The sequence below is a fragment of the Colias philodice genome, chromosome 20 (assembly GCF_061535455.1).
Source record: "Colias philodice isolate Cphi_HAF_F1 chromosome 20, ilColPhil1 Martin Lab GWU primary, whole genome shotgun sequence".
In the NCBI taxonomy this organism is placed as follows: domain Eukaryota; kingdom Metazoa; phylum Arthropoda; class Insecta; order Lepidoptera; family Pieridae; genus Colias; species Colias philodice.
In genome coordinates, this window is record NC_143105.1 from 7,251,909 (window position 1) to 7,278,020 (window position 26,112).

General features: G+C 31.8%; 1 protein-coding gene across 1 annotated transcript in view; it reads left to right on the plus strand.

Annotated features, from left to right (window-relative positions):
* Positions 1-3,097: 3,097 nt before the first annotated feature.
* The window catches only part of cv-c (RhoGTPase activating protein), a 239,407-nt gene continuing 216,392 nt past the window's right edge, over positions 3,098-26,112 (plus strand). The window contains exon 1 of the mRNA XM_089708052.1: positions 3,098-3,473. Coding sequence (XP_089564178.1) covers positions 3,389-3,473 — 85 coding nt within the window. The 5' untranslated portion in view covers positions 3,098-3,388. The remainder of the gene's footprint in view (positions 3,474-26,112) is intronic.

Sequence of the window (26,112 nt, forward strand, 5' to 3'; positions counted from 1 at the left end):
ATCCGTTAAAAAGTCTTTAATTTCTAAATGTGTAATACTCGCGTAAAATCAAACATCAGAAAATACTGGTAGCGCGTAGCTACATTAAACTGTTTATAATTATATTTTAATATTATAATCGAACCCACATCAAGTGCAATATCTAAACGAAACCAATCGTTCAAAAACAAATACAAAATACAATCGAAGGTCGAATCTGATTCAGTTGTGACGTCATCACCTAATTGATCAGACATGACCTTAGTATTCGGTATTTCCTAATTGTTTGTTTGCTTTGTTATTAGCTCACACAATTTCACGACCTTAAGAGAGGAATTTTCTAGTACAATCGTTTATAAGAAAATAGCATTTTTTAAAAGAGAGCGAATTTTCACCTAACGTAGCGTTGTTTTGTTATTTGAGGTATTATTTTTTAGCAGTAATTATAAAGAATAAACTTTATGTAGTTACATTATTTTGCAATACCTATATTAATTTGCTTTACCCAGCTTTATATCTTCCACACGTTTGTATAATATGTATAAATTAATTTACAATTTGGTTATTCCTTACAATATAAGTTTTAAATATAATTATGTTTAATATTAACTGATAAAAACTATGTTTCTCTACAATCTCTTGATATGATGCAACTCTTCCTAGTCCTAATTCGGAGATGTGGTAATGTTTGTATGTTTGTTCGCGGCTCACTTTCCTCATTTATTTGATAGTAATGTTTAATTAAGCTGATATCACTAACATTTTAAATCGGGTTACTTGTTTACGAAGAAATATGTATATTTTATAATGCGGTAGAGTGTAATAGCATAAATTCTACAGAATGTATGTTGAAAATCTGCGGTGTGATCGAAAATTAACTTAGGAAAACTTTAAGCAGGGTGCAGCATTGAACTTATGAGAATGATTAATATTATATAATAGTAAATATTATAAACAGATTTAATATTATCAAATCTGTTTATAATATTTACTGGATATATAATATACTTATATTACTCAAATACTAATATATAATAGCTTAGTGAATAAAGAAATCCTTTTGATCTCCAACCTTATAAATAATTTATGGTTTCTTAAACCTTTTTCTTATTACATACTAATCTTGGAAACTTAGCTGCTTTAATTTTACGTAGGCATATAATATATTATTAGCAGTATTGTTTGTTTCCCAAATATTAATAAATAAATAATTCATATATAAAGACTTGCTATAGAGGAAATATTTTTCGCATAGTGAATTCACAGGACTACCACGGTCTTCTTTTAATCAAAAATATATTTTATAGGCTTCATATGACGCAATGCCAACTGTACTCAAGAGAGAGTACTAGTTTTGTCAGTTTTTGTATGAAAACCCAAATACTTACGATTTAACAAGTACTTATGAATATTTATTATTTCCGTATTTTTGCCATTAATTTTAATGATTCAAAGATTCTTCTACCGATAAGAATGGGCAAAAACTTGCTTGTTACTATTTCTTTCATGTTTTATAAAACTTTATATTATATTATTTAAGCCCTATAAAGTCTACATTATATTATATATTATATAAATCTCGTGTCACAATGTTTGTCCTCAATGGACTCCTAAACCACTTAACCGATTATACTAAAATTCGCACACCATGTGCAGTTCGGTCCAACTTGAGAGATAGGATAGTTTAAACTTTAAACATGTAGGTACCACGGGCGAAGCCGGGGCGGACCGCTAGTTATATTATATACTTACCTTTAATTACCTGCCCGAAATAATATTTCACGAAAATGCTATTTTTAATTTTCTTACCTTTTGATCTTTTGTCATAACAATTATATTCTATGAATTTTATGTAATCATATTAATTATACGCTATTTAATAACTCCAAAATTAATTAGGTATATAGTGAAGTGCCTCTAGCAAATATAAAAAGCTCTACACAAATTTCAAAATGCAAACATATGCAATTATACTCTGTCCATTATATTATTTGCTTTTTGACAGCTTCACGCCTATGTAGGATTGTATTGTCTATGTTAAAATGTCATACAAATAATTATCGTACTTCATGGACAGGTCCCGCCCACTTAGTGATGCCTACACAGAATTATTCAATGATGGGTCGATAGATTAAAATAATCTATAGAAATACTCTGTAAAATATATCCCATACAGAAAAACTCTTCTATTATGTTATATAGTTTAAACGTAAAGACAACCAAATTGTAAGATAGAAACCAATAAATAATAAAATATTAGTTTAGTTTAGTTTTAACATACAATGCATAGATATGTGGTCTTATTATTACATATCTTATTAGCACGTTTACGTTGTAATTATTATTTACGTACCTGATTCGATTTATGATAATATTTTGAATTTATAATTGAAATGGTATCACAATCGATAATCTTTTGAACATCACTTCTGGTATCACCCGTCGAGCTGTCAAAAAGCAATTCTTATAGTGGACAGACTATAGATGCCTGATCTGGGACTCTAGGTAGAGATTAAATCCAACTCAATAGAAATAGCTCAAAATAATTAGTGTTCTTTTCTTCTAGAAACTGTAGCAAAAAACATAAACACTTTAGCAACAAAGGTCTGCTCTATATGGATGAATAATTTAAAATATTAATGACTTTAATGCTAATTGCGACATACTGTCCAGAATAAAACCATTATCATTGGTATTTAACAATTATGAGTCAATGATTTATGTGTTTATAACTCTATGAATTATATACATTGTTTTTATTAATTTGTATTAAATTCCGCATACATCTCTTTAACCACATTCTTTCATCCAATAAAATTATTTCCAGTAACAATAACTTTATACGATCCAAAACAAAGTGTAAAAGATGAAGTTGCATAAATCAAATGATTCGATAAAATCGTTAAGCATCTTTAATTGGCAAGTAAAACACCCGCAAACCATTAAATCGGTTGCCAATGCAATAAAAATAATTTGGGATTGCACTTGCGACGTAATATTCGGCCGTCGCCCCGCGCTTTTAGGGTTGTGCGAATTCAATTGTAGTTATCGATGATTATGAATGTGATATAACGGCCCCCCGCTTAGTGGCACCATGTCGGTTAGTCAGTGTGCTACAGCGACGCCCGGCGCACGTGGCCCGTGATCGTGCGCAGCCAGTTCGTTCACCCCGACTTTACGATCGAAACGTCAACTGTCAAAAATTGACGGCAAGAACGATCGATTTTTCGTATTTCGAAAAAAGTCCTGTGTGGTATGGCGGCAGATTTTTTGTATGAATGATTGAAGCGCGAAAATGCTCAGGTTCCGCGTGGATTCGTGTTAGTGTTGTGATGATACGAGCATCGCTAGTGTTGTGTACTCGAATTGTGTTTTAGTGCTATTGTAATGCTGTTATCATGACACATTGATGTCGTACGAAGCTGATATGTCTATAATTAGCGAGCTGCGATGGCTGCAAGACGACGAGCTATTTGCTATATCCTTGCAGAACGGTAATTATGTTTTATCTATGTTAATGTTATATTGTTTCCAACCGAAATGACTCTATTACATTGATACTGCTCTTATCAAAGTCAAAGAGTTCAACTATTCGAGTATTCGGTGTGTTTAGAGTTATAGTAGAAATCAATAAATTGATAAATAGTAGAGACATACGAGTATACATTCTTCATAAAAAGTCGTTAAAAGTAATAAATCTCACTGCCCTTGTCATCTTTTCTTCCTTAATAAATAAAATGGTCAAGTATAAAACCAATCGGAAATGAACATTTTTCTGCGCTTACGCAAATCAAGAATGAATCGATAACGTCATATATCATAAGCTTGAATTTTATTTTACCGGTTCTTGCAATGTCATGTGGTATCATCGTTTTATTTCCTATTTATTATGTTTGTCTTGAACATAAATTCAATAAATTTGAACGTTAAATATGTTTTGGTGAATCGGTAATTACATAATTTATGTCCAGATAGAGTGTGGTTATTTATAAAGCATATTTAAATATTATTATCAATTTAAACGTTGAGATAAGTACAGCTTGAATTTAGTCGAGAGGCAAACAGTTTTAATAATAATATACAAATAGGTGTTTATAACCTCGACCCGAGAGTAACCTTTGAACATCACTAATAATGAATTTTAGCGCTCTTGAAAAATACGATAGAATTTTAAATGATAGCGCAATTTTAGTCAATATTTATTTATCTTTGTTAACACTTTCGTTAATATTATGCAATTTAAATAGAGTTGTTTTTTATATATTTTCAATATTATAAATTTTGCGAAATACTTTCAAAATATCCGACACTACTGATTATAAATTTCAAGATACCTTTTTGCCGTAACAACAAAATACTTCATTCAATTAGATGATAAACTGTCTTCATGTGTGCAAAATTGAGTTTATTTTCAAATGACGAATTAAATCTACATTGAGTCATTTCTCCATAGTATATTTATTTATCTATAGAGTTTAATCGGTAAATTTAAAGAGAAACGTAATTAAAGTCAGGTGGCGGTACGATGCAAACAAATAGGAAATAATGGCCAAGGTGAGCGAGATTCCGGTAGCCACGAAACAGTAGAGATATCTCCGTTTATATCTGTATTGTATATAATATAATGGACTCTCCTAATATTATATTTAGTTTAAATAGTAGTAAAGTTATATTATCTGTGGAATTAGTGAATCTTGTATAAGTATATAAGAAAAAATACACTTCAAAAATAATATAATGGTTTTTGGAGGGAGGTGAAATGTGAATAGAATAAAATTATTTAATAGATGCATGCATTATTTTTTAATACACGCACTTTTTTAACTTTTTTTATTTAGGTATAGGTGCTCTATCATTAAAGCTATAATTTTATGATATCTTAATCATATCGTTTATTTAATGTATTTTATGTTTTGTTTATATTATGTCATATTCAAAAACAAGAGAATAAAACGTTTCAACAAAAAACTCACCGACTCCGATAAGAAAAAAAATTAACAATGAACTAACTCTACAAGAGGCAAGATTATTATAAAGATTATATTATTTCAAATTAAATGAATAAGCAGTAAATAATACAACAATAAGTAAATACGATCTGAATAAGAAAGAAGTCGAAACATAATAAGACAATTCGTTATTAGGCCGACGAATCCAATTAGTATCCACTAATTATTTATTTTTGTGTTAATGTAATAACTAATAACTAATAAGGTATATGTTACCAAGGAGTGGATTACCGTCGGTATTATTTCTTAATTATTGCTTCGACGAGATCAAATATCAAAGAATACTAATATACCTACAAATAATTACGTAATGACTAACCTATTTTGAAATGAAATGAAAATAAGTTTATTATGGTCATAGGAAAAAAAAGATACAATTTAGTGTTAGTAAAAAAAGGAGCTTAAAAATATTAATAACTCTACCATAATAATTTCCAAACGATTCTTTTAAAGGATTCATTAAATGTTTGTTCGTAATATAAAAATACGTGTTTAATAAACAATTGCTTTTTAGACGAATAAAATTGCTAGAATTAAAATAAAACAAGATGTTATTGTGATATTTAAAGTGTACCTAGAGCTACGTCATCTGATGGTGTGACGCATGCTCATAAGCATGACGTGTTGGTTAAACTAATAGTATAAAACTTTGGTAAATATAGACTACATTTCAAAACAACACTTGAAAAACCATTGAAATTAACCTATAGAACTTTAAACATTATAGTCTTTATTAAGTCATCTAATAAAGAACATTCAACCATTCATAATAACTACATAATATTGTAAGCAACAAATATTATCACTACATAGTATAAAGCAAAGTCAGTATCGTAAATTATAGAATGAACTACGCAACCGAACTGAATACTGAATCAAAATAAATAAACCGCGCAAATTACTCCTCCAAATAACTGCTGGAAATCAATCAACAATCGTTCCTATTGTTCAGTCATAAACATAAAAATCTAACGTAGTGATGTAAAGTTAAAGTAAACAAATTTGAAGTAATATTACGCACTTCATACCATTTACCATAAGTATTAAAACAAGGTCATTTGAAATACTGAACTAAGTCGACAGCGATGTTCTTTGTTTGGTCCATGATGTTTGAGTCTATAATTATTTACAACACTAAAATAAAGATGCGAGAATTCGAAAAAGATGCGGTCATAGATAAAGATCGATGACATCATCGAATAATTACTTTGTAAGAAGAAATATCTAACATAATTGGTACAACGCAATGAACAACGCGTTTATTAGCACAAAAATCATGACTACAGACAGAAAATTACCATAACATAGTATAAAACAGTCGCTTCCTCTGTCCCTATATTATAATATACCTAATGCTTAAATTTTTATACTACACAGCGGATTTTGATGCAGTTTTTTAATAGATAGAGTGATTGAAGAGCAAGGTTTATACTTTATATGTATAACTAGCGGTCCGCCCCGGCTTCGCCCGTGGTACGTGTTAACATTTTCTCTCCATAAGAACCATCCTCATACTTCAAGGAATATTATAAAGAAAGAATTAGCGAAATCGGTTCAGCCGTTCTCGAGTTATGCGCTTACCAACACATTTTGCGATTCATTTTTATATATAACTAGCGGTCCGCCCCGGCTTCGCCCGTGGTACATGTTTACGTTTTCTCTAGGTACATAAGAACCATCCTCGTACTTCAAGGAATATAATAAAAAAAGAATTATCGAAATCGGTCTACCCGTTCTCGAGGTATGCGCTTACCAACACATTTTGCGATTCATTTTTATTTATATACTAGCGACCCGCCCCGGCTTCGCACGGGTGCAATGCTGATACTAAATACACTACAGAAAAATTGTGAACGTTGTATAGGTATAAAAATATAGCGGCCCGCTCCGGCCTCCGGCATCGCACGGGTATAAAATACATAGCCGGGCGGCCGCAAACGCTACGTCCTGCAATTTTTAAATCTGTAATATCTTCGAAAATATTCACTTAAATCATACGGTGTAAAGGGCCATATAGATCTATATTAAATGAACAATGTATCCATGGTATTTAATTGGTTAAGGATTAATGCTGTATTGGTTAAAATCGCTTCGAAAATTAGCCATTATTTGTCGTAAAAAGTAAATGACAAAAAAAAGTTATTGTGGGTTATCCATAAGAGATAGACATAAACCATCGCGGACTTTTCTGTAGACCTTTTCAATGTGTATAATACTTAGTACATTATTTTGATAAAACTCGTAGGGTTCAGCCTGCGTTTGCAATGTAAGCGGAATAAATGTAATTTTTTACGACATCACATTAGAAACCTCAAAAATAACAGTACTTCTCCACTACTTAATGGATCTTATTATACATATAAACCTTCCTCTTGAATCACTCTATCTATTAAAAAAAACCGCATCAAAATCCGTTGCGTAGTTTCAAAGATTTAAGCGTACAAAGGGACATAGGGACATAGGGACATAGGGACAGGGAAAGCGACTTTGTTTTATACTATGTAGTGATGAAGATTTATTTAATTTTTTTTCACAGCGGGCGAAGCCGCGGGCGGATACTTAGCTAGTTAACCATAAATGTACATTTGAATGTGTATAATGTTATCAATGAAGCATATCGTAAGATCAAAGTAAACAAAAATGATTGAGATTATATTCTCTGAGATGATTCCTTGTATCAAAATTTACCTCACTCACAGACTATCAACATCTTATAAATAATGTATATTGTTTGGTTACTACCTTGATAATTATCAGCACAAAAGCGAATTTTCCATGCAGTGTCCATTAGCTGATATGAATTTGTGAGTAGTCTAACATAACTCGCTTTGACATCAAATTATCCAGTGTCTTGGAAAGCTACAATGTAAATTCGTTAGGTGGAATGGCTCTCCTTAATTGAATTCCATCCATATTAATCTGTTGTTCACATTACTGCTAAATACTTTGTTGTGTACACTTTAGTATCGATACCTTGTATGGTACAATATAGTAAGTACAGGTAAATTTGTTACTGATAAAGCTATAAAATATTATATGCTTAACGATACAATTTTTTTCTTTTTTTTTTCATTGAGAATAGGGAAGCGCTTGACCCCAATCTCGCCTAATGTTAAGCTGAGATGTGGTCTAAGATGGAACGTGCTTCCATAGAAAGTACCTGTTCTCTCTACGCTTGCTCTACAATTACTAATTTTAAAGGTATCAGAAAAACATTCAATGGTATGTATCATTTTTATGTGCGAACTTAAAATTCATAGAAACAGAGAAATTGCCATTCCAAGCTATGATGATCATGCATAACAACATTAACCCATTGACCACCGTAAGCCCCGATCGGGGCGCGACACAATAGATTTTCTATTGTGTCTGTGATTCCGAGGACTGATGGATTAATGCAGATAAAAATAGAAAACTGAATATAGAAACATACCATAAAAGCGAATTAAGCAAAATAAATAGTAAAGAAACGGATGTAGCACTTAAACTGAATACTCGAAACTATCTTGCTAATGTTAATGATGATGACTAAACCGCTGCAGGCGTTGTTGACCAACATGAATTTGCGTATCAATCAAAAGCAGTAGACCCTATGTCAACGCTTGAAGACATAAAATTGCATATCAATACAAGAGTTGACGATAACACTAGTACGGAATAAATAGGAAACAAAGTCGTTAAAATCGGCAACAGAGAATCGTCTAAGTAAGTGTGAGGTTGTACTCGGGAAGAAAATTACAGGGGTAATGATATAAATATAGAAGTCGCTGCAAAATCCCAATGGTTAATGGACATACGGGTTTACATTTAGTGTAGTGTAAAATGTTATAGCGGGTAAGCTCCGATGATTACACGATCGAGCTGTAAATTAAGTTTGACTTTAAATATACGGTGGACGACGCAAGGTGTAATTTACTTGGAAATATCATTTGTGTATTAACAAAGTTTGTCAAGCAGACTGTAATATAAGATATTGTTATGATAAAATGTTTAGTTTTTTTATGTTCTAGGTGTTCGTGATGCTACTTCGTTTTTTGCGAAATGTTTGTAACCGTTGCTTAACTGCAACGAAATTAAAAACAACATTACATCAGCCTTTGTTTTTTTATGCTTTCAATGTTCTCTTTAATTTTAGATAGCTATCTTGAATAATTTCTTTATTTATTTTTTTCACTTAAATGAATCGGTATGTCTCTGTCTTTATGTTGATGTAAGTGCATCTTTATGTTTGGAGTTAAAATTAAAAATGCGTTATTTTCAAAATACTTCGTTTAGTAAAACTAATTTCCGGTTTCTCACCTCATTAACTACTTAAGAGGTTTTTAGTGTATTTACATTTAACGACACGACATTAAATATTGCAAGGATTTCCCTATCACTCGCCGTGTGATGTAAAAAAAAACTACCGTAAATGTAAACAGCAATAAAATTAATTTATATTATCTGAGTCATGATAGAAAGGGAAATGTATCTATTGTTTTGAATTTTTGTATTTTGTAGGAAAATTCTCGGTATATAAAATAATGTATCTATTTTTTTTTAATAGATTAATTTTTATTTCGTAAAATTCTTATCCTTGCTATTACCTATAAATGCTAAATTGTGTTTGTTTGTCGGAATTTCACGTACTTTTTACCGCGACGAAAAATATCACGAGAAGTTCCTTTGACCACACTTCCGAAACCGTGGGTGGAAAGCTAGTACGAAAATACAAATATCTTCTCCTCTAAGTATATAATATTTGTGTTTGTGTTCAATATAAGTGTGTGTATAAGTATAGAAGTAGGTACATGTAGTATATTGTAAATTTGTAACAGAGTAGCATTAGCCCGAAGGTTGCTCTAATCATGTGGGTTAGGTAACTCATTGAGCATGTGTCCAACATGATGATGTCACGTCGCGCTTAGCCGTTTCTGAATGGATAAGGCGATTCAGATTTATAGTACAGAAGCTGGTGATTAAAATATATTTTTAATGTATTCATAATTGCGAATAGTATTAATGAAGTAGCTTTTAATAAGTAAGAAAATTATATTATTATCGACAATTACATAGTTAAGTTGCACTAAATATAGGCACAAGAGATATACAGAAAATTAAAAATTATGAACTTAATTTAAAAACAGATGGTATAATATCAAGCGTCATAATGTCTATTATTTACCATAGCGAATAAATAAACCGAGGTGCTCTTTATGCAAACAGACGTTAATATTAAAAGATAAAATATTTTTAAGTTTGACTCTTACGCTATACGCAAGAGTGTGTTAAATACATTAGCGCTACAATGTGTCCACATACGTCCATATTTCGAACATGTTATAATCGTTTAAAAGTATTACGATTTATTCTCTTGAATGATTCTTTAGTAATATTTATTTTTGTCGTAATATACGCCTTCTTAGTTATGTAGATTTTTGTGGTTTTAAGACGTAGACATCTCAATTCTCAATGCTATTATGGCGAAATAATGTTTAAATATTGTCCAATATTGTCTAGTGGTTTTGATAATAACACATAATAAGTACGTTTTGTAATCGAACAACGACAGATTCCTTCTTAAATAACATAAAAATATAACCAATCATTTCCACTCAAAAAATTTCGCTATTCCCAAACTTAAAAAAAAACTATAATGGTACATTCACATTTTAATTCCATAGGTACTAAATTCTGAACACCTATAAGGAAAATTGGATGTTTAGCCAATTAATAATATACGCCCCTGGAGTACACGATGTATAGTTAAGTACGTACACTCGCATTTGCCAGGATTATACTCTAATCGCCTCTGCAATTAGCCTAAGAGTCGTGTACGAGAACGCATTATTCATATTAATGCTTCTTACTTGCAAACTGTTTTAACTTTTTGTAGAGTTTGACTTTGGCGGCGTTCGCTTGGCACTAATTACCACTTATTACCTATGATTACTATAAATCACTGCGGTGTTTTAATATTTTATAGGTTATAATTTTTTGTCGATAAATAGTTTAATGTTAATTTAATATATAGGTTTTATATTGTAGTGTAAGTCTTATTTGGTGCACGGACAAATTTATAATTTTTTACCTACTCTACATAAGTAACATATTTACTTTGAATTGTTATAAAAAAGTACTGTACTTACAGGGTAAAAATGTATAGGTAAAATAGCTGTTTAGACTGACTGACTGAAACTTAGCCGAAAAATTGTTCTAAAGAAACTTTTATCATGTTAAGAAAAATTGTGTAATTGCTTGCAGTAAAGATCTTATTTAATTAGAACAATCTAAAAACAAACACGCTTGCTCAGACATTACCTAATTCAAGAGGAAATATGTCATAACGTCAGTGGACAGCCTTATCTCGCTTTTTAATAACTGGGCTTTAGATAATTAAGAGAATATGGCGTGGGATGCTATCTTTATAAAAGATTAAGGCAGGAACACATGATATCTTTATTTTCTAGCATTACATTTATACAGAAAGTATAAGGAACATTATTAGTTATTTGCGTGTTTACAATTTGTAAAGCTTATCTGATGTTGATATTTTGGACTTTCATTTATCTAAAAATAAACAAGGTTCGTAGTTTTTCCCTTTTAGCACCATTTGGAGAATGAAATGTTAATAATTCATGCCTCCATAGTGCTCAAGAATTATTAAAAATTTATCAACAATCCACCTTTTCTGAGTACCTACGTTCTTACTTGAACAAATATATCATTAAGAAATATTCGTCGTACTACGTTTAAATTCTCCACCAATTTATGTGTATTGTATATAATAGGTAATTTAATCACTTATTTTTATATTATTGTTTAAATCTGTTACTTGAATTTAACTTAAATCGACTTACCTATTTCACTGTAGGTTGCTAAGTTCATACTTTCGCATTATTTATATACGTATCGCAATGAATTATACATTCGACAAAATATCTACATTGTAATACAATAAAAAAACACAATATTACATAATATGTACAATATTATCAACTCTGCATTTTTAAAATATTTGTTATCTTCTTATATATAAAAATGAATCGCAAAATGTGTTGGTAAGCGCATAACTCGAGAACGGCTGAACCGATTTCGATAATTCTTTTTTTATTATATTCCTTGAAGTACGAGGATGGTTTTTACGTAGAGAAATCGTAAATATGTACCACGGGCGAAGCCGGGGCGGACCGCTAGTTTTACATAAAAACAAAATCTCTGTATCTTATTCCATTATTTTTTTATCATTTCATTTTTTTTACTGTATTTTGTATTAAGTCGTGAATGCAAAAGAAAGTGTTTTTGAAGAGAAACGTCATGGAGTAACGCGACGATTTATCCTTAAACTTTGCCAAAGAAGTTTCACTTCTGACACATGTGCTCGGCACATGCGCTTTATTCTTATTATAGGATGTTTATTTCCATCAACAGTTTTATGTAATCTGTAAGTACGCACAGGAATCCATCTATGATGCATGTAATGTATGCAACTTCATTACCATAGGTTTGAAACCAGAGTCACGTCCCGAGATTCCTTTTTGTTTTACATTTCACTCTGACTTGTCTGGATGTAGTGTTTGATTTATTTGTAAGTACATAATATTATTATAAATGTGTTTTTCTGTTGTAGGAACGTATTTGTGACTTATTTAGTAACAGTTGACATTAATATAACTACAAGTACCTATCTAAAGTAGAGTCATTTATTTATTTTTTATTTAGAGACAGTTAGTAACCTAACATGTGAAATTTTCTGTATTTATTTATTAATTTCACGTATAAGTAACTCGAATACTACGTTTAAAACAGTTTTTTACAAAATACAATGCATTTATTTTCAAATTAATAAATGCTAATACTTATATTCCATTTAAAATGTTTCGTTCATCTTCACGAAATTCCACAAACATAAGGCTTAGTCCACATAATGGTATTTACTATTTACAAATTTCTTTGCACACAGTGTGTTCACAGCTTTACGCGGTTGTTGACACCAGTCCGTTATCAATCAAGTTAGACGGAGCTGATAACAGATGCACCTGTGTACCACGCAAGATCGGTACTGGACTGGTCTTATTTATTTAATCATTAACATAGTTTAAAGATACTTAAAAATACGCTGAAACAAATTATTGTTGTGTCACCGATTGATAAGTGTACAAAGTTTGAATTAAATCCGTTTAAAGTGGGTCAAAATGGAATCTAAATGAGTTGGTTACATACGAACATACAGGTGAAGCTAATTAATAACTCAGGCCCCGGAATCACAGACACAATAGAAAATCTATTGTGTCGTGGACCGATCGGGCCGTTCGGGGCTCAATGGGTTAAAGCGTGTTAAAAAGAAAGACTCAAGAATTTATCCTGCATTGGCTGTGCCCCGTGGTTTTACCCGCATTGCTCCGCTCGTATTGGTCTAAGCGTGATGATAAATAGCCTTCCTTGATAAATGGGCTATCCAACACCGAAAGAATTTTTCAAATCGGACCAGTAGTTCTTTAGATTAGCGCGTTCAAACTAACAAACTCTTCAGCTTTATAGAATTAAGTATAGATTTTATTCTGTTTGTAGCGTTTATAATGAGTAACGGTTTTGATATGTGATACTTGAATTTACGATTCACGACAGTTGATACGTTCTGTTAGAATAACAATCATTCTGTAAAATCGATATGGTTTGCGTTTGCATTAATTTTTTTTTATCATATTATAGTTATAAATACATGGACAACCCGGACAGAAATGGTAAAGATTTAAGGTATATATTTCGTATGGTAAAGGCTTTTTTTTAATCCGACGAGTATTTCATTTATGCAATGATATTCAATGTTTGTGGCAGGTAGATTAGCTGTGCCCGTAGTTTTACCCGCAGTGCTCCGTTCCTGTTGGTCATAAGTAAATATTACTCGATAAATGGGCTATCTATCACCGAAAGAGTTTTTCAAATCAGACCTAGTAGTTCCTGAAAATGGCGTTCAAACAAACAACAAAATATCCTGTACTTTAAAAAATATTGAAATAAAAACTTGTATTTAATTAGTTTAGTTTACAAAAATAAATTCCCACTTCCTCTTACGCAACGATTGAATGATATTCGGCTCGTTATCTACAAATTAGCTTGATAGCCGCTGCATAGAGGGTTTATCAATGAAATTGTCCTATCAATTACTTTCCTTGTAATAAAAAGTTCATTAACCCCTTCATTAACTTTTGGGTATCTGTTCTGTGATAAGGGAATTAGTATTTATTTAATGTAGTATTTATTTGAGTGGCTTCTTTACGTAGTGGTTACAGAAATTAGATACCTATTTGTGGGATTTTTCATATAAAAAGTCACAATTTTCAGGTTATGTTCGCAGCTTTGTGCTCTACATTGCATTGGGTTAATGTTTGATACTTATTACCTTTTTAATATTTATACTAATGTTCTACATACATACAAATAATCTAATAGTTTTAAGAAATGAATGCTGACCTGTACCAAACAGTCCTTGCAGGTAGACAGAAAGGACGCGGGATTTGGAAAATAAAACGGGTTAAAAGTATGATACTTACCGAGTATTTTTAAAAAGGATTTATTTAACACTAGCTTTCCACCCGCAGCATCGCCCGCGCAGTCAAAGAAAAACCCGCACAGTGCCGTTCCCGTGGGATTTCCGGGATAAAACCTATCCTATGTCCTTTCTCGGGTATCAAAATATCTCTATACCAAATTTCATGCAAATTGGTTCAGTAGTTAAGGCGTGATTGAGTAACAGACAGAAAGACAGAGTTACTTTCGCATTTATAATATTAGTAGATTAATATTTAGGTAATAGACGGAAAGATATTTACAGAACACGTAATAATAAAAAGTAAAACAACTAAAACCCAACTACGACAAAAAACGACGCTGAAAAAGTATAAAACAAGATTTTCAGAATTCCACTATGTAGAGATAAATTTTCATGTTTGGAAAGGCGTAGTCACACGTTACATATAATATCTACCGTAGCACTTTGACAACGTGTGACTACGCCTTTCCAAACATGAAAATTTATCTCTACATAGCCTCCTAAGGACCAATGGCCTCATATAAGTACATAAACACCATCACCATTACAACCCAAAGCACCAAAAAGTTTTAACTAAATTACCAACCACCGTCCTCATCCGATGACAAAATCGAAAATTCGAAATATCTTAAAAAATACCGCGCTTTTCTGCCTATGATCACTGTGTAACGCGATTGGCTGAATTGAACTATTAGGTTTGGTAGGTAAATGGGTTATCCAATCACAGAATTTTAAAATACTTTAGTTAAAGTTTTTAAAATGGCTGGTCAACGTAACAGAGGTAAGTTAAATCGTTAATTATCATATTAATCTCTCACTTGATTTTCATTTGGTATTGAAAAATAAATAGTAAAAACAGTACAGGAACGTATTTTAATTAAATTTAACGAAACAATTCATATTGTATTTTTTAAATTCACGGATAATTTTTATGTGATCATGTGAGAACATTGGTCGTTACTTACAACATTATTTTCATTTTTTTTGTACTCAGTTGAAGACATTGGTAGTCAATGACTATAAAACATTTAATTAGTTAATAATTTATTTTGTTGTTTTACAGTAATTTTGAGTATAATTGTCCTGTTTTATGATTATAATTTATTTAAACTGTCAACAGGAATTACTATTGCAATCAAAATAAACAGTTATCTTCCTTATTTTTTCAGTTATTCGTGACGATTTCCTATCATCGATTTCCTAGCCGACTGACGGAGATTTTATTCCTAGTGATGAAGACTTAGGAGACCCACCATTTGTTCCAAATCGATTTTTAGTTAGCTCATTGATATTTCAAGTTCCTAATAGTGTACTTCCAATGTTTTTATTTCTTTTTTTAACATATGTTCAGATAGTTTAGATATTTTATTACATAATATGTAGTAAACTTACACATTTAGAATTTAAGAAAAACTGTTTTTAATTCTTTTGTATACTTTTTAGAGGTTATTGTATGATCTCATATGTTATAACATAAGTAAATAAAAAATTCTACAAGTAAAACCTTATTTTAACAAAAAAATTTTTGGATTCACTTAGGTCTGATGTGATCACATGGGAACAAAATAAATCGAGTTTTTTTTTCAGAAATGTATTCTATAAGCTATATTTTACACAGATAAAAAATCCCACAAGTAAATTTTAACTCTAACAATAAAAAAAACAAAAAAATACCATTGGGTGGCAGGTCTGTTGTATTTTTATGTACTCAGGTGAGAACAATGGGTGGTAATGCAGAATAGGATTTTTTTAGCTTGGTCCTTAGGAGGATAGTGGAATTCTGAAAATCTTGTTTTATACTTTTTCAGCGTCGTTTTTTGTCGTAGTTGGGTTTTAGTTGTTTTACTTTTTATTATTTGTACTATTTTGGTGTTAAAGTGTATTTTTGGTGCATAATATTGACAAAAGCTAAATTGATGAACTAATAAAGAAGCTATGAACGAAAAGATGTGAATTATATGCAATCAGCCCATGAATACAGGTAAAGTCACAAGCAAATGCTAGTAATATATATATATTCAAAATGTGCAAGTAAAAAGCTTTCAAATGATACCAAACACGGCATATTTATCTTAACTTTATTTTTTTACTCTGTATGTTTTGTCCGCTAGAGGGCGCCACATTAGATTTTGTGAAACCCCATATAGCCTACCAGCGGACAATTAAGACGCTTCTAATGATATGTTATTTGTCCAATTCTGATAAGTAGTTTAGAAGTTACGAGGGAACAGATGAACATACATACATACATACATACATAGCCTGTCAAAATCATAACCCTCCTTTTGCTTTGCCGTAGTCGGGTAAAAAACATGGTTTATCTCGAAGTATTTGCAAATTCAAATGTGAAATAGAGCCGTTATGTCTACCTACTTGTGAATGTTTGTTATTTGTATCATAATATATTGTATATTATAATCGCAGTATATAAATGATATCATCGACGTCACCACGAATACACAAATTGGTATGCATCCGACCTGACCCACATTGACTCAATGCCGCTCTCATCATATATTATTAACGCCTACAAATACATTTATTTTGATATAGTAGCAATATTCTTTTAAAATAAATTTTGTATTTTTTTTTAAAACAGCTTGAATTTTTAAGCTATTGCATAGCTTCTATCGCGGGCCTTGAGCGCGGGGACCGAATCCAGAAAGTCCGTAACGAAAAAACCTCATGCTCCTCACTCCGACGGGCACGGAGGTGTGGCTTGAAGGCATAGCATGCAATAGCTTTACCGCGGCAGTCCCCGAGTGCCACACGTCTTTTTTTGCGGTTTCCTTCCAAAATCGTTTTGTCAACCTACTTTATTAATTGAAATATGATTACGTTAGTATAAATAAATGTATATTGCATAAAGTTTAATCGATAAGAGTTTATTGTAAATTGTATAAAACACTTAAATGACACAATATTCAATTGGACGCACATTAAGATTAACTTAAATGTTCTTTTTCACTTTCATGTATGTAATACTTAATTTTGGAAAATTACTTGGAAACTAATTAAACCACAGACAACAAAAGGTATGTTATACGGTCGGTATGCAAAGAGAATCCCTTTATTAACATGTTTCAAATTGTGGACACAGCACATAACACAGATATTAGAATATAATTGCCTAGATGTCGCTATCAATATTTTAATCTAGATGTATCTCTAATAATTTCTTACGTAACGGCATTAATGATGCTCTACCTAACTCTACCTATTCTTATTCCTAGACTCCTTGTATTATTTTAGGTATCATAGTATGATATAATAGTTTCCCTCATAAATATATTAAAGATAACAATGAAACAATGCATAACATATACTTTATTATAGAGGTAAGGTACAAAACGATGGCGAATAAAAGCTCAGCTTTTTTTCAAAATGTATTCAATTCCTCAGTCAAAATATGTTCACCATACACTTTAATCTTCTAAATTACAAAACATTACTACAGCGAAATCAGCGATCGCATGACGTCACATTTCAATGACTAAGCCATATCTAGGTTTACTAAATCTTTGGTTTCAAATGGTTAGCATATCTGACCTATTTTGGTGCTCAATGAAATCACATAGTATGTGGGACGCCACTGTTTACAAATGATCACAAAAGTTGGACAAATTGAACTATTGTAAGTGCTTGTAATTTATCAGAGTCGAGAGTAAAGATTTGTTCATATAAGTGGGACTGCTGTTTTATAGGTTATGTTTGCTTCTGATTACCTTTTATGCGGTTTAATTTGTTAAATATTTCATAATGTATGTTAAATGCAATTTATTGAACTATCTCAACTTGTCTACATATTTTGGAGTGTAGCTGTTGAAGCTTCTTTATGCCCTTATTATCAAAATAACAATTACGTTAATTCTAATAAGACATAATATGTTTAATTGTGCATCGAGTGTTAATTCTATTAGTGTCAGCATATTGATTTCAGCGTAATTACTTTTTTAAAGATGATTTATTAATTTATGTTTTTATAACAAAAACATGAGAGTTCAAAAATACTAGCCAAAATGTAAACGTGTCTTTACTAAAACAATTCGCAGGGTTTAAATTACAATTCAGATTGAGATAACACCACGATAGTGAATTACATTTGTCCGCTCAGTATTTAGAAAGCCAAACATGAACAAAGCAACTGTCAAACGATTATCACAGTTCATTATTAATTATAATACAGCCATATTTGTTGTAGTTATCGATGGACAGTCTGTGCTATTGTTAATCTATGACACGCTTTTTAGTGTAATTGATGTGGTTAAACGCACACTTCACTCATTGTTATTTTAGTATGTATTTAAAATATAAATTATTGTGCTTTTTATAGAACTTTTACTCTGCGATTTAATGGCTTATATGTAAGTTTAATAACAATTATTATACAATTATGTATGAAAATATACCTATAAAAAAATATTTTTAAACAGGCTAAAAAGGAAAGGGACATTTTAAATTTCTTTCTATAGAAAATAGATGAAAAAGCTAACTAATTAATGAACAATTAAGACTTAATTATATTGGGTAACGTTTTTTCCTTATATCGATTTCCATTTTATGAAAGATTCATCAACTTTGCTCTTAAACAGATTCAAAACCAGTTTATGATGAAAATTTAAGTATAATGGTATAATATACGACCTAATACTATGTCATATATTTTTGAGTGTCCCATAAAACTTTATTGTGCCAATAAACACTAAGTTCTGACTGTAAAATCAATTTATTATCTCGTGATATTTCATAATAAATTACGTTAAATATTTTATAAGAATGCTACAATAATGTTTTATTTTAATCCATCATCTTTGTTTAGAGAATTGACGTCCTCGACGCAGTAGTATGACTACAAAGTTTTTAGTTGTAGGACAGTTTTTGAAACTGATATGTTACTTCGCATGAACCTGGTACATTGTCAGGATGCACGTAAATTTGGAACAAAGATCTCTACGTGTAAGATTGGTAGAGACTGGAAGACAACATATTGTAGTTTTTATCTCGTTTGCACGTCACTGAAGCCGCACGCTTAATCTATAAGATTAATGTACTGGTAGCTTGTAATGTCAACTGTGGAAATTCGCAAAAAATAAAAAAAGACGTGTGGCACTCGGGGACTGCCGCGGTACAGCTATTGCATGCTATGCCTTCAAGCCACACCTCCGCACCCGTCGGAGTGGGGAGCGTGAGGATTTTCGTTACTAAATTTCTGGATTCGGTCCCCGCGCTCAAGGCCCGCCATAGAAGCTATGTAAAAGCTTAAAAACAACACTTATAAATTGCTTTTATCAATGATTGATCATACTTTTCTTTTCAATTTTTATTGCCTGACATATCACGTAACTTTTTAAATGATGAATAAGTGCATCCACAAAAAAAGCTTGGCCCTACAAAATATTAGAGTATTCCATCATTAGCTAATGTTTTCCATTAACTCCCTACGGATTCCAAGCCATCTGTTTATTTCTTGGAACTCTCTTTTATGAAACTTACGGAAGTCGTAAGTACGGATTCAAGTGAAAAGAGTGATGTTTTCATCAGCGCGTACATTATAGAGGCTGTCAAGAAAATAAATCAGTGAAAATTTGAAATATATAGCTTTTTATGTCATCAGGGAATTCGGAGATTTTCCTTTTTGAATTTTTATATAAAATCGACAAACAAATACAAATAACAAATATTTTCATTTGAATGCCAATATAATCTGTGACTGTTTAGTTTTAGGTCATTGAGAAAAATTCCTGAATCGGCGATACGGCAGAAGAATAACAACGGAATATCATTATGATTCTACGCGTGAGAAACGACAATGAAAATCAGTGGTAGATAATATTATAAATGGACTATATAAACACTTATTAAAGTTGACTAAAAAGTCGAGATTTTAGGTAACAAATTAAATTAATTAACCCGCGTAACATGTACGTTTCTTCTTTATCTCTTACCTTGGGGAGTCTGGAAGAGATCGCTAGTAAGCGATAAGGCCGCCTTATGTACCTACCATATTATATACCTTTGTATAATTGTAAATATTCCTTTGTGTGGTATATTAAATTGATAAATAAATTAATAGAGTTAGTTCAGCACGTGTGTAAGGAAGTAATACAGTGATTTGTTTTACGCCTTGAACATGTAACCAATAGCTACTTAGTCCAGGTAAAGGTCCTATTAAATTCCATAACGGTCACAGTACGTAAAATATTGGTACATTTATACAAAAGAGCAATTCGTTATATACCATATTATGGTGAAGTCGTGAATTCCCATGGAAAATATATTCAAAATGGGGTCAGAGTGTAGCTGTCCCTACTGTTATGGTTAAACTTGGTTCTTTGATTACTAGATATGGCTTCAATGGTGACTCAGTTTTCGCCTTTAGGTATTACGGTATTTGAAGTGACTGTCGCTTAATATGGGATAAATAGACCACTCTTTAAGTGTATGTACTTGTATTTTATATCATATCTATACATTTAGATGACGGCTCAATAATTTTAGCGTAATATAGAGGTACGTTAAGTTTACGTTAAGGTAGGTTAAGATTATCAAAATAAGTAACAATTATCTTCATACTTTTTGTTAAATTAAATATGTTTGCTCAGTAAATAATTAAATATAGAGGTCATAACGAGTTTTTAATGTATTATGTATGTGGTGAGATTTCAGTAAGGTCCAGTAGGGTTGAAATATTATTTATTAATGATAGTTCTCTGGGCTGTCTAGAGATGCTTTAAGTTAGGGATGATATAACTGTAAAATAATAGATTTAAAAGGAAATATTCATATTAAGAAAATTATGCGGTTTTGCTTATTTGAAGTATTACCCATAACCATGTAGCAGAATTTCAGATAAAATGTCTATATTTATCTAAAACCTATTTATTTTTCATTATTTTTTCTTTATTTTTCAAAATTAATAAATATTAGAAAGAATTATTGTAATTCGGGAAAATCCAGTCCCGGCTAGTTGTTAATATGATTTCCATTACATAAATGTCAAAGGGTAACCAATTTTCCCGTGAATGAAGCATTGATTTTCACACAAAACGTCAAGCTATAAACTGCATTTGGCAGCCCTATTAACCTCTAAAAGGTACAATATAAGTCGTGGTTACGCCTGTTAAATGAACATTGCTTTGCTTTATAGAAACAATGTTTTAACTATTTCTAACCAAAATTAGTACCTAGAGGACATTATGAAAGACATTCTAAATTGTATTGGCATGTAATTACTAATTATTCAAGTTCTTAACTTTCATACTCACTTAGTAGTGACTTTATTGTAGCCGTTTAATTAAGAGACTAGGTAGGCTATTAATTGATTAGGTAATTTAAGAATGATTTGGTTTTTGATAAATCGCATCCTGTTAAAGAAGCACGAAGAATCGAACATTTTATAGGAAGAAAAAAAAACATAACACATAATCGCTTGATGGAACGAAACATACGTTTGAGAGACTTATTTAGATTTAACTACTTGCGAAACTATAGTAAAATGCATAAATATTTCACATACCTTAATGGTATGTGATATATTTTGCTCATCATCTCAACTCATCATCATCAACCCTTATACGTTCCCACTACTGGGACACGGGCCTCCTATGAGGGTACAGACTATATTATATTCTGTGGTACAGGCCAGTAACCAGTAACCACCACGCCGCGCTGGCCTGGTACGAATTGGCAGATGTCACATATCGTCTAACTTTTGATTCTTCAAAATCCAACAAAAATAAGTTTTAAATCTATTCAGAGGAACTTGTAAACTTTTCAAATATCTTCAAGAACTCTGTCATACCACAGTCATACAAACAAGGAAATGCCAATAAAATATAAGTGGTCCCAAACGATATCACCATCTAAACATTTCAATAGAGCTAGTAATTTGTATCGTTATCAATTTTAGGTGAATTTATGCTATTGGCGTTTCAATAGTTGATTACAAAAGCCCTTAATGTTGTTTACGATACAATGCTTTTCATGGTTGCTTAACTATAGGTATTTTATGACTTGATATAATGAGGTGGAGATATAAGGATTGTTTGTTTAATCGATAAATGGACTAATTTAATTTTTAGTAGATCGGGGAAATGAGGATGAGGCTAATTTCTAAATCCATACTAATATTATAAATGCGAAAGTAACTCTGTCTGTCTGTCTGTTACTCAATCACGCCTAAACTACTGAACCAATTTGCATGAAATTTGGTATGGAGATATTTTGATACCCGAGAAAGGACATAGGCTACCTTTTATTGCGAAATATGTACCACGGGCGAAGCCGGGGCGGACCTCTAGTTAAAAATAAATATATGTAAATATACAGGTTTAATATAAATAACATTCATATTTTTTTATTAACCGCAATTTATGTACTGATTTCATATTATTAGATTTACTCCTTCTTTTGGGAATTCGAAATCATCACCATCATCATCATCAGCCCATATTCGTTCCCACTGCTGGGACACGGGCCTATGAAGAACAGGCCATAATCCACCACGCTGGCCAAGTGCGGGTTGGCGGATGACACATGTCGTCGAACTTTTGATTCTTCGACATGTCGGTTTCCTCACGATGTTGTTCTTCACCGTTCGAGCAGTGGCGATGTTATAAATTATATAAAAAATTTAAATAACCATATAATATAATAATTTGAGTAGTTTTCACAATGTGATTTAATTATACACACGAGGAAGCTTTATGTCGTGTTTAATTAAATATGATATCCACGTGTGGTTCAGATAAATGAAGCTATATTACTCTACGTCATAGTATATCTACTTACTACTTACTATACCGACATAAATGCAATTTCGAATAATAATTAAAAAAGACGTGTGGCACTCGGGGACTGCCGCGGTAAAGCTATTGCAGTATTGCATAGCATGCCTTCAAGCCACACCTCCGTGTCCGTCGGAGTGGGGAGCGTGAGGTTTTTCGTTACGCAATTTCTGGATTCGGTCCCCGCGCTCAAGGCCCGCGATAGAAGCTATGCAATAGCTTAATAAAAAGTTATTTTTAAGAAGAAGTAATGAGAAGAAGCAGGGTCCACAGGGTTTCTGGGCAAAACTGGCGACAACGAGCGAACGACCGGCCTCAGTAGCGTGCCATGACTGAAGCCTATGTCCAGCAGTGGACAAATATAGGCTGATCATGATGATGAAGATGAATGAGAAGAAATAAAAAGACGTGTGGCACTCGGGGACTGCAGCGGTAAAGCTATTGCATAGCATGCCTTCAAGCCACACCTCCGAGCCCGTCGGAGTTTTTTTTCGTTAAGAGTGTGAGGTTTTTTCGTTACGGAATTTCTCGATTCGGTCTCCGCGCTCAAAGCCCGCGATAGAAGCTATGCAATAGCTTAAAAAATAACTTCTTACTATCTAACACATTCCATTTTATATTTTAAAGTTCGATACCATATTATTTTCTACTGCTACAGTCAGAACTACATAGAAAAACACGTATGTCTACTATTAGGTAAAAATATCGTTACTCGAAAACCATAATAAAAATAAATGGCGCTTGAAATCTCAAACAAGTTAACATTCCATGGAAACCATTATAAAATTCATATTAAATAAGCGTGAATTCATTAATAAGTGGTTTGCATGCAAATTGTGGCACGCCGTACAATCTAAATGGGCCTTTAAATATTTCGTAAATTATGCAAGGAGCTTAGATTGGCTAATAATAGTGTTGATACATTAATTATTATACCAAGTAGCAGTGAAAGAGATAAAAATAAATACTGTAAAACCTATTTTAGTGTGTCGTATAAAATGATAATATGAGAAACAAAGGGAATTTTATTGTTAGTTTTGATGATCTTCCATTTGCAATATTAAAAAATTCTTCATAGATTTTTAGATATTTGTACAGTACAAAATATCATCATCATTTATCGGTTGAATAATTTCCCTAAATTTGTATGTTTGTAGGAGGCAATCTCTGGAACTCCGGGACTGTACACAGTACACACTTTCACTAATAATAGAAAGCTTCGCTATCTTCAATTGCTATAAGACATATTTTATTTTGATAAACGTCAATAAGTTGCGCGGGTGGAAAGCCGGGAGAGAACTATTTGTTACAAAAATGATCATTTCAATCGTTTGTAGATACGTAAATTTCTTATTGATGTCACATTTCGATATTTACATATCTATACTAATATTATAAAGCTAAAGAGTTTGATTGTTTGTTTGAACGCGCTAATCTCAGGAACTGCTGGTCCGATTTGAAAAATTATTTCGTTGTTAGATAGCCCATTTATCGAGGAAGGCTAGGCTAAGACCATCACGCTAAGACCAACAGGAGCGAAGCAACGCGGGTTTCCGCGGGGCACAACTAGTCTCATAAAAATAGTCGGCTCTTTAATATAAAACTAACCTCATAAGTTGTTAGATAAAGATCGCTCATTGGACGTAAAGGAAACATAAGTAGTATAAAATGTTTATCTAATTCAGTTTCCACTCAATTAGGACGTGTAATCTCTTTGGTTTATCTTTCTGTTCGTCTATCACATTCTTTTTTAAGAGCTATTTGATTTTTATAGAATACTAGCGGTCCGCCCCGGCTTCTCTACATAAAAACCATCCTCGTACTTCAAGGAATATAATAAAAAAAGAATTATCGAAATCGGTTCAGCCGTTCTCGAGTTATGCGCTTACCAACACATTTTGCGATTCATTTTTATATATAAAGATAAAATAATGCCGTGTGTCCGAAAAAGTCTTTATTTTTACAAACTGCATGTCATCTATTGTCATCAAATCTACATCGTAACACGAAATTGTTTATATTTATCGATAGTATATTATATCATTTCTTCAATGTTCTTATTCTAAAGATATGTTTCACTGGACTATTTTGTTGCTTAAAGTGGGATAGATAGTCAAAAGTTGTAAAAAAAGTCCCCAAAGGATCTTAACAAGTAAATAAGTACATAATCGTGTTAAAGATATTCTTATCGTTTGAATCATATCACACACGAAAAAGTAGAAACTCAAGTCTATGAGTCGGTCTAGATGTAGGTTTATTAAGTCGACATTGTCAAAGGTCGACACACTGGATTCCACGAAACAGGTTACTAGTTGCCGCTTATACTATGTGCTTTGTTTTTATCGCTAGTGATGTGACCTTCATCGTAATGACTGCGCTAAATGTTGGCACAGCACTATGGGTGAAAATTTTAAGGTATGGATGGGTTATGGAGTACCTTATGTCTAAATTGGATTCTAGTCAAAGAAAAGCCTGCATAATTCTCGTTCCTGTTGGATATTCGGGATAAAACCTATCCTATGTCCTTTCTCAGGTCTCAAGCTATCCCTGTACACAATTAGACATTCTAAAAACTATATTTCGTATGTAGATCACGCCCCAAGTATTCTTTAAAAAAATATTCAATGTACAGTTACGATTTTATCATATAAATATAGATTAAGTATATAAAACACATAATAATACGAATAAAAGGAAAACCAACACACTGAGCAACCAAAAGTAGAAATGTCACCGAATCCTTATTCCTTACATATACTAACGTAAAAAATATGATTATATTTTAAAATAATTTCAATTATTTATT